Source organism: Nanorana parkeri, unplaced genomic scaffold (genome assembly GCF_000935625.1).
Source record: "Nanorana parkeri isolate BGI_ZX_2015 unplaced genomic scaffold, ASM93562v1 scaffold235, whole genome shotgun sequence".
NCBI classification, from domain to species: domain Eukaryota; kingdom Metazoa; phylum Chordata; class Amphibia; order Anura; family Dicroglossidae; genus Nanorana; species Nanorana parkeri.
In genome coordinates, this window is record NW_017306503.1 from 153,107 (window position 1) to 164,258 (window position 11,152).

The 11,152-nt window shown below is 41.5% G+C and overlaps 1 protein-coding gene across 1 annotated transcript; it reads right to left on the bottom strand.

Annotated features, from left to right (window-relative positions):
- Nucleotides 1-1,841: 1,841 nt before the first annotated feature.
- On the bottom strand, nucleotides 1,842-10,316 carry LOC108786931 (interstitial collagenase-like). Its single transcript, XM_018556353.1, has 5 exons — nucleotides 10,194-10,316; nucleotides 8,582-8,802; nucleotides 5,293-5,441; nucleotides 3,953-4,078; nucleotides 1,842-1,864 (listed from the first exon to the last, which is right to left on the bottom strand). Exons 1-5 carry the CDS (start codon nucleotides 10,314-10,316, stop codon nucleotides 1,842-1,844), a joined length of 642 nt encoding a protein of 213 aa, XP_018411855.1.
- Nucleotides 10,317-11,152: the final 836 nt, after the last annotated feature.

Sequence of the window (11,152 nt, forward strand, 5' to 3'; positions counted from 1 at the left end):
TGGCTTAAAATTAGATTTATTTTTTTTAAACTTGCTATGCATGTGTCTCTCATCCAGGATGCTGGTCTTTCTTTAGCCAGATGGTCAGTGCCTAACCTGCAAATACAGTCATGTAGACTAACCCTTAACAATATAATTAAAAAGAAAAGCAGAAAGCAAAAACTGTGCTGGATGCTCTATTTATTTTGCAAACAATATAAGTAAGATATATGGCAAAGCTTGAGCATAAGTAAAAGCCATATCAGCCTTCCTGAAAGCAGGCTCGCTTATTTGGTCTCTTGGGTTATGTTGGTCTCTCGAGTTATCTTGGTCTCTTGAGTTATCATGGCTTTCTCCCATAAAGTGCCTGGATCCGAACGACGTCATCTTGTGGCAAGCGGTAACCATCTGTGTTCACAATACTGTCTTCCTTCCTTTAAACAATCTCCATGAATGAGAGAGCCTGGGGTAGATTACACCACGTGCAAAAAAACAACAGAGGCTAAAAAACACTGGCTTTGTAAGAATAACATTGCTATGGAAATATGGATTTTATGTTCTAAAGACAATCCATAACCTAACATCAAAGTTCTTTAATAACCATACCTCAGACATTTATTAATTTCTATCACTGTATAAAGGGGAAATACATTTAATCAGAAATAACTTGACCACATGGCCCACACTTAAGTCTGGTTCTCTTTTAATATTCAGGGCAGTCCAACACTAGTTGCTGCTTTTGGGATCCTGAGCATCCAATCCTTTTTCCTCTAATTCTCACGATAGCATCATTCCTCCCTTCAGCTCGCCTCTGGATTTTCCCACATTATATATTGGCTTGGCGCTACCCTCCCTGCCCCCCTTTATGGATAATACAGTTTCCAGAAATTTCCTTTCTAGGGACTTCCCTGCTGGCACCAGCATCCTTCTCGCAAGCACATATGTGGCCTCCCTTCCCCCTTCATGAATAATAATGTTTCCAGGATCTTCCTTTTTGGAACCTCACTGTTAGAATGTTCCTTGCTAAAATCTTGCATCCTCTTCTTAAGGGACAGAGACAATCCTGCCCGGTTACAGAGTAGGGATGCGCTTCTCTGCACACAGAAGGAAACTCTTTCTACTGCCACCAAATCACCTGTGGCCATGGAATTCCTCGCCCAAAGCTGCAATGGGACGGGATACAGTGACTTCATTGACCTTACAAGGCCACCTGGCTATATTTGGTCAATGTCATTAGCCTAATATGGCCATGTGGCCATAAAAGGTCAATTACATCAGAACAAGCTTCCCGATTCCTTTGTTTATGTGCAGCTGTGGGTCAGGGAATGCCCCAGACTGCAACTTATTGGGCAGGTGGTCCAGGGAGTTCATTCCTATTACAAAACTTGTAGTTGCACTTGTGCATTGAATTACAGTTAACTGAATCTATTTTCTGCACAGTGGAGAGCGGGGCAATGTACAACGGGACTACATGTCTGATTTTTAGTATTATAGCTAAGGGGGCGACCTATGCAGGGTTTTTGTAGAAAGGTTCACCTGTACTTTAATGGGAGATGACTCAGCAGTGGGCAGACTTGTGCTACAGCACCAGTTTCCTCCTCATTTTAGAAAACGTTTTTTCCCCTTCTTTTGATTTGCATTAAAGCACTAATGACAGAAATCTTAGACTACAGGATGTGGCTTGGTGAACTGGTAGCCAGACTTTGTCATTCAATGATGAAATGTCATAAATATCTCTTTCTGTATCAGGACAAGCAGCAACTGAAAAGAGGAACAGTGCATGTAAAACAATGCTCAATGACAGGGATAGATGCTGAATATGATTTGCTTAATGTCACTTAAGGTCAGATAAAAGAACTGAGTCAGCCCCTCTGTGACCCAGTGTCTGCAAAAACCACAAATGACGAGATTTAGCAGGAACACAATCCTCCTTATATGGTGCTTGATATATTACATTGTGTGCTGTTTCTGCTATTTTGTCCACCTCTTAATGTGAGATATCTGTCATTGTGTGTAACTTTGCTGTACAGCCTGTCATTCTCTGTTAGTTGACTCTTTTTCGGACTAAGGATCCATTCACACATTTGTGCAGGGTAACACAAATGCCTTGAAATTTGATTTTGTACATGAATGGGCCTTGTTTTTGCCTATTCATTATGAATAGACTGTTAGTGCAACTCGCATGTTTGAATGGAATTTGAACTGTGATGCAGTGCACCACAATGCACAGGTGTGTTTTCACTTACTGTATATGTGCATTGGGGCGCTATTAAGAATGCATAAACGTGTTAATGTGCATTGCAATAACATGCAGTAAAAGTCTGGCCTCTCCTTCGAGAATGCTAGTTCCTTGACTGTCTTTCTGATGCTTTATCCTAAATGTTGCCTGAGTCAGTGACCCAGAATAATTAGTTTTGATATTTTTCTGACTCTCATGTATAGCATGTTTGTTTCAGAACACTAATTGTAACATATTTAAGGGAAACACAATCTGAAAACATATTGAGACTGTCATTGCTTAAGTAAAAGCTAGTTGATTTGCTGTTCCAAAGGGAAAAGAGTTTTTGAAGTGAGTCTATCATGCTTGCATTTAGTAATCATTACTTTAATAGTAGTCCCCAACATAAACTTTTTATCTCCTAAGTGCACCATGATCCCCACTTCAATATGCAAATGTCAACTTCCAGTTCCAAGGTTTGGCACAACCTTCCTGACATTGTCCAACTCTATGGCCTGAGGCAGAAGCTGCCAATCCATACTAGGTGCCTCAAGGTCCAGGTCTCCAAGGGCATTCAGTATACTAGAAATGGTATCTGTCAGGTTTACTGTTTGCCAGTCATAACAGGTTTGCTTTTAAGGGTACCTGTTATGGGAAGTGCATGTGTTGCCATTAGGGATGGGCTCAGATTCGGTCCTGTTGCTATACTAGGCATAGCTAAGAAACATGTAAATGCTTACCTTTCTTAAACCCCCCCCCTGCTCCAACAAACACCACTTTATTTGGTAGAAATTGGCCCCCTGAAGTCAGCTTGGAGACAGGGTGTCTCAATCTCCTCCTTCCCCACAGCTCTTAATGACTTCCCCCTCAGATCTCTACCCATTAAAGGAGACACTAATGATATGGAGAAGTCAGTGAGTGCTTTAGGGGAAACCAAAAATGCGGGGGAGGGGAAACCAAAAATGCGGGGGAAGAGTTCAACTTAACAGAATTATGTTTGGTGGCTCTGGTAAGTATTTACAGTCTTCATTCACAGGTATGACTCGCTTGGAGGAGTTTAGTATCATGACAGAGTCTCTTTAAAGGACTGTACGTTTGGTACAGTTGGTTTCAGCCATGCTCCCACCCCTCAGCTCACCTAGTCCGATACAACTTACCTTTACCTCTGTTCCATTTATCTTCATTATGTATTAATTTCCCTTTCTTACAAAAGTGTCCTCTCTATGTTCTCTTGTTCATGCACATAGGGACCCCTTCATGTCTATGGGTAGAGCCATACTACACAGGTCAAGTGGAGGGTGCTATGAATATGAATCCTCATAGGAATGAATTAGGCCACAGCGCAGATGCACTTGGTGAAGAACATTTAGCTGAGGCATTTTCGTAAGAAAGGCAGTGTGGCTTCGGCCATGGCCGCACAGTGAAGATAGCTGGAACGAGGATGGAGGTAAGTATTGAAGCAGGTCGACTGCACTCAAGGGAGTGGAAGCATGCCTTGAAAGACAAGCTGTACCAAAGGTATAGTTGTCCTTTAAATTTACTATAGTTTACTATAGCTAGTGTTAGAGTAATGGAGTGTTAGGGTACATTCACTGCCCATTTGGTGAGTTGTAAAGGTAAGTAGAAGGCAGTTGACACACCAGAACTGCTTCCTGTGTATACAAGCAGCTCACATTTCCATTTTAATTCTTTTTTTTGGAGGTGTTCTGCAAGTAAATGACAATGAAGAAACCTCATTAAGAATACATTACATACCTGCTCTGTTGTTTGACCATGTTTCATCCTCATCAAAATGAGCATCACCACCAATTCCTAAGCCCGGAAAGTAGGCATGTGCCAGCACCCCATTAGGACCATCAAAAGGTGACTGATCATTGTGAGCTATAAAACAGTTATTTCACATCATCAAATAATAAATATTATTACATTGTAAAATACATTATGCCCTATTCATTATCTGTCATAAAGATTTGTTCCATCGCACCCTGCAGTTAACATATAATTGAAATTGGCACAGAGCAGAAGTTTGTTTAATTGCTGAGAATGGGGCAAGATAGAAGAATTCATGATTTTACCATGTCAAATCAAAACTAACCAAATTACCAAAAACAGTAAATGTACTCCAACCCAAATGAGAAGTAAAGGCAAAAAAAAATGTTTAGCTTTACTTCTCATTTAAACCTCCAAGCATGAGCCCCCTCCACAGCTGATCAGCAGGGTTCCCACCATGCTCATTGTTGACCATTTGTGTGGATGCCACCACAACATGGCTTAGCTTTCAAAATCCATTGCTTGTCAACTGGCTACTGAAGCCAGGATCAATGCACAGCATGCACCATACTCAAATCCTACCACCAGTTCTTTCATATATGAGAGGCAGTTGGATTTGCACTGGAAAAAGTACATGATTTTCTGGACAACTTGTTCGATAAATCCCCCCTAGTTGGTTTAAAGCAAAATTCCAGGCAAAACTAACAAGATAAAATAAATAGCCCATTCAAAATAAAATAAAGCCGGGTTTAACTGCCATATTCTATCCAGAGTTTCTCCCACCGCACTTTTTTTCTGCCACTAGATATCCTCAGTCTGATTGCCAGCAATATTTAACCCATTTATTTTGAGCCCAGGTTGTCCTATACCTGCCCCAGCCTGTGACTGAGCAGTAAAGGGAGAAGCAGCACAGCTAATATGTCACTCTGCTTTCTCTTCCTATCAGCTTGCTTCTTGTCAGTACATGAACTGACTGGTTCTTTGTACTGCTTCTTGCTCTCACATTCCAGCCCTGCTTTACAGGGACCTCAAAAGGCTGATACAAGTCACATTCAGGAACGTCCAATGTTTGCAATGAAAAATACCTGTACATTTATTGATGTACATGTATTAGTTATTACTGTGCTGCATTCATTTGTGTTTTTATAACTGCATAGAGTTTAGCTTGAAATGTTTTGGCTTTGCATCAATAAAGAAGGCAGAACAGCTCTCTGAGGTGCTTGGCATTGCTGGTAAAGCAGCCATTTGACAAGTGTTCCAAGTGGAGATAACTGTCTCCGATCAGCAACAGGAGACATGTGGACAATTTAATTTGGTTTACTTACCCAACCTTGCGAATTGAATAATTATATCAGCTTGGTCATTTGGAACTTTAGTGAATGTGAGTGGAGTGACTTGGCCCCAGACATCGAAAGCTCGCTTTATTGAGTCATCAACCACATTCATAGGCAGGTCAGGAGTGTGATTCAGGAATCTGCGCAAAAAAAGCAATGCAACAATAGAAATTTAGTAGCACATAATCAGGAACCTCAGCAAGATAAGGTAAAAAATACATATACAGTGTCTTTATACACACGCATTTATAAACAGGTCATATATCTATTGCACAAGAATATTGTAGCTATGAACTGATTGCTAAGGCAACACTTGTGTTTTAGCTTTCATCTAATTTAGCAGAATAATCCTGTTTATTAGCAGTTATACAAACCATGTCATGGTTTTAGACATTTCCTATTTACTTGCCCTGGTTAAAGGAAAAACAGTGTTTCCAGGTAGTGCAGAGATATACGGACCACCATGGCTAAGACTGTAACCACTTCCTGCTGTGTGCCTGTGGACTTCCCTATGTATTATCAGTTATCAGATATAATCACAATGGCAGTGTAATAGGAAGTAATGCTGTGCAAAGACCCAGCAACAGCACACCATAGATCCTGCATAGCCCACCTGAGACTCTCTATGGCGGCTCTGCAGGGTCCCAGGTGGGCTGGTCATCGGGGTCCCTTTCCCTGTACCTCCTCCCAACTCTTCTTACCTGCTGCTGCTGGGGCCTGGCCTCCTCCACCCTCTCTCTTGACACCTCTGCCATGCCGCCCCTGGTACAGCTGATACCCATGTAAGAGGCCCCCCAGTCTGCCCAGACCCATCACATGGGTAGCGGCCATACCCCCTGATGGCGGTGTTCTAGTTTGTGACTACGTTAGAATGTGTGACCGGTGACGTGGTCACACGTTTTATCGTAATCCCGCCCAGTTTTTTGGCGGTGGAATGTGTGACCACCAATAGATGAAGCATTCCAATGCTTTCTCAGCTGTTCCTGGGCAGATCGGTTCTCCTGCACATGCGCTTTGCGATGCCGATCTGCCCTGGAACAGCTGATCGGTCCTGAAATGTCACTTCTCTCCGACTCTGCGACTGCGGTCTCACGTCCCACCATACTCACAAAGTCGGATAGAAGTGACATTTCAGGACCGATCAGCTGTTCCAGGGCAGATCGGTTCTCCTGCACATGCGCTTTGCGATGCCGATCTGCCCTGGAACAGCTGAGAAAGCTTTGGCCCTGATGGTAATCATTTAATCAGATAAATAGATTATAATAGGGAACATTACAGATTAATGTTCCCCATTATAATCCACTTTCCTAAATAAATGAAATCGCAGCACACAACCCTCGGCATCCCCCACGCCCCCTCCCCTCGCTGTTTGGACTCACCCAGCCAGAGCATCACAGGATCGCAGCAAGAAGGTGTCGGTGTGCCTGTTACTGCCTGTTACTAGGGACACGGCCAGGAGTGAAGGTGTGTCACAGGACCCGCCCCCTTACTGAGAAGCCCGTCGGCAGTGCGGGGCCCCGGTTTTCTAACACCGGGACCCTGCACTGCCCCATTTTCCACTGGGGGGGTGCCCAGGCCCGCACCCTTCTGAGCCCCCCACAGCTTCAGGCCCCGGTGCGGCTGCACTGGCAGTATTTCCGCCCCTGTTACCGGTAAACCCCTTGAGATGGGCGCTGTAATGACTGAGTATGGCGCTGCTCTGATCAATGTAGGAAGCAAGATGTCACCAGCACATTGGAGAAATGTGTCCAAACAAAACATCTATTTATTGATGTATATTGTCACAAGAAGGGCAACATTTCAGGACCACGCAGTGTCCCTTCCTCAGGCTCACTATAAATTATACTTGCTCTTCTTGTGACAATATGCATCATTAAATAGATGTTTTGTTTTGGGGCCACAAAAATATTTTTAGTAGCGTGACAAAGGGTTAAAGCTTCTGACAATGCTTTTACTGAAGTCAGTATCTTCCTGTCTTAGTAACGTCCGCACTTCCTATTTCTTGCATTGGCAGAATAAATAAAGAAGGAGGAATCTCCCTAGTAGGGTCACAGACAACCTTACTTACATAACACATTAATGCATATATAGTTTTGTCAGGAAACTGATGATATTGTCATGCAAAAGTGATTCTTTTTAATGCATTCTATAGATAACAAACATAAAACTTAAAAATTGACTTTTTTTTTTGATCAGTGTTAGTTTAATAAAAATAGTGTTAGTGTACATAAAACATATAAATGTTATTCTATAATGTGTGCTGTTTAAAATGACTCCAAAATTATGATTGTGGTAGAAAGCACTGCAAACTTATTACAAATAAAATATATGCTTTTTTTCAATGTGACACTAAAAAAACCTAAACGATTAAAAAAAAAAAAAAGAAGTAAATAATAATAGTTAGAGAAATACAAATAAAATCAACATAATATGATAAATAGCTTTTTTGCTTGCCAGGTAGCTTTAATTAATATCATATACAGTTTGCATATCCCTTTGATCTGTGTAGATGAATGGAACAGAGTAAATACATAAGTAACAATGTTACTTTGTATCTCTAGCCCCCATTTAAATAGTGTTTATAAACAATGAACGGTCTGTTTTTTAACAGCAGAAGCTGTAATATCTCCTGTATTCACACAGCAACTCCCGGCTGCCATTTTGACAGTCAGTAATGCTAGCAAATGCAAAGGAGGAGCATCAGCTGGATAAAAGGACAGGGTGTATTATACATACCCTCTGTAATTTGATAAAGTTTTTTTGGGTGTGTGTAGCATGCCCAATGTCCACAACTGGTTAAAGTCAAACACAAGCTTTATGAGTCCCTCAATCACCTCACTATTTCCCCTTCTTCCTTTCATACTTAAAAAAGTTCTGTTATTCCAGTAGAATCCTGGCTGATCATGAAATGTTCAGGTTTCTCTTCCTCATTTTCTGGCTTTCCCTTGCCTCCAGGGATGGGCCATCCGTAATGCTGCAGAAAATGACGCTTAAGTTGTGATGCGTGAGTAGCAGACTCTGCAGCATTCTGCTATAAGGCTTAAAGGAAACAAGCTAAATAAAGCTGGACACCATTCAACCTGGAAGAAGACCAGCAGCCAGTGGAAGAGGAAAACATAGAGGACAAAACTGGAATGTATGTAGAGCGTGAGAAATACTTTGCAAACATGAATGAAGGATATTTTTTTTATATTCTAGAGTGAGATTTTAAACAATCAGAATCTTTCTTGAACTGGTATGACTTTAGCAGAAAGTATTCTATCATCCATGGGAATCCTACCTGTAGGTCAGGGAATTTAGTCTCCACGTTGGTCTTCCAGGGATACCAGTAATTTCTGCCAAGTCAGGCATGCCACATCTGGGAGTTTTCATCATCTTCATTGTTTTGGTGTCCAACCTCCCTGTTACACGCATTCCAAAGAATTTTTGCATTTCTCTCATCCTTTCTGCAAATGTATTTCTTGATTTGTTTTTTAATGTGTAGAAATTTTTTAGGTAAGCCTTGTCAAAAAGAGAAATTTTGATAACTTACAGCAGTAGCACAGTTGGTACCAGCTTATGTACCATAAAAATAAAAACCAATACATACAGTATGCAACATATGTATAAACAAACAATATAAAAAATATAATTTAATTATTATTATTATACAGTAAACCAGATCTAATCTCGAAATCCAGGTCCACATAAAGTAAACCTGTCACTTTGCCTTCAAGTGGGCCTTCTCACCCATCAGGTGTTATGGTGGCCATACAACATTTGCCAATTTAATTTTGTCCCCCTCATCTCCACCTTTTGAAATGACTTGGCTAATTGAACCACAAACAGCTTTTCGTGAATGCTGAGATGCAATGTAATTAAACAGAACATTTTACCTGGAATTCTTTATCTAACACCCCCCTGTTCTATTTTGAACAACTTTATCTGGTCCTCCAAAACCATCCCATATCCAACAAACCATTGCCTGTAGACTTAAAACATATGGAAGACCTGACCAGTTCTTTGAAATCAATGGATTCCAGGTTCTTTAATACTTGGTTTAATTGGATGGAGTAGTACTTTGCTGTAGCTGAGCCTAGCCGACCCGGCCTCTATTATGCCTATCTTTCCCAAGTAATAGGTCTCTAACTCCTCTACTATATCATCTACAACCAGTCCCTCCCTCCCTTCATAATTAACATCCCACAGTAGGGGACAATGTCATCCACTGTCTAGTTTGGCTTAAGTAAATCTGCCAATAAAAGCTGTACTTGTGAAGACGTTTGTAAAAATATATACCAATCAAGCAGAAACCCTCTGCCAAAGTCTCTTCTAAACAATTTGTGGGAGTGTCTACTATGTCTGTGCTCAGCAGTTGCTCCTGTTGTGTCCTATAGTGATGTAGGAGTTAGCACAGCACACAGTGGGGGGGGGTCATACTTTTTTGATTAATTAATCCAGATCAAACAAATATAAATTGCCTAGCAAGTATTTATTTACATTTGTACCCAAACACTCACAGCCATCATGTTTTCGAACAGCTGACTGCAACTCTAAGCTCAGCTTCCCTCAATGTCCAATACAAGATCACAAGGGACAGAGCAGTCTCCAGTAGCCTTCCATCTACTAGCTTAGGGGGGGGGGTGGCTTGCCTTGCTGTGCCTGTTTGTGGAGACACACACAGCTTAATAGCACACACTAGATTGGTTCCAAAGGATCCTGCAAGGAGCCACCCTATAATAGTATATCAGGGTCAGTGCTCAGGGGAGCAGCTGATTCTGCAGGAAACTAAAACTTATTAACATCAAAGAGCAGCATCCATTGTAAGTTATTTAATCAGCATTTAAAATAACTTAAAAACCTTTTGACTTTAATATTACTTACATTTTGCTAAACATACACAATAAACATACCTCCGCAAACTTGTGATCTTCAGGAGTCATGTTTCCTTCAGTTTTCATTGGTGGCATTGGCTTTCCAAGTATGCCATAGCAAAGTGAAAAGAGCATCAAGATTTTCACTTGGGTTTTCTGCATTGTGGCAGTCAGTGTACACAGCCTGTGCTACCTTTCACAGCTTCTTCATTTATAGTGGAGAGCAAGTCTGGCACGGGGCACATTTCACAATTTCCCAATCCTCTGAACCTCCTTCTTAATATTACATTTATTATCACATATCAGCTTGGATTGACCCATCTTGTTTGTTTTCATGTAGTTATCTTGTCTTTAGGAAACTTCCTTTTTTTTCATAATTCTGTTGGTTTACAAAACTGTATCTATTTGAAAATGTATCTCAATTGTTATATTTCCATGCAAATTAGCCAATAGGAATCTAGTTATGCATTCCTATGGTGTGTTTTTTTTTTTTTTACGGCAGCAGAACCACCCGGCCAATAGAAAATAGTTTTCTACTTTTTTTAACTATTTTTCTATTCTGCTTGGTTCCACAGAGGTGCCGAGCCAAATGCCGCTCAGCAGCATTCGGCTATTTACTCACTGCTGTTCGGCATCTATGAGAATAGACCATACAGCAGCGAGTAGCCTGCCGTAGGTTCGGCTTAGCCGATCCAGATGTTGGATAGGCTGAGTCGAACTCCTTCTGCACTTCGGGTCGACCGAACATGCTGAGCATGTTCGGCCGACCCGAAGCCACGCGAAGGCCCCCGATGTACGGCTGATTTCAGCTGATATACGGCTGGAATCAGCCGTACCAGCCTGAAGTGAATAGCCGAACAGCGTTCAGCTCACTTCGCTTGGGGTCTGTTAGTCACTCGGCTGCCTACGGCAGCTTAGTGAATAGACCCCTTAATGTTTCTAAAATCACTTTTCCGTTAACACTTTCCCTGCCACCAACATAAGGCATATAACTGAAC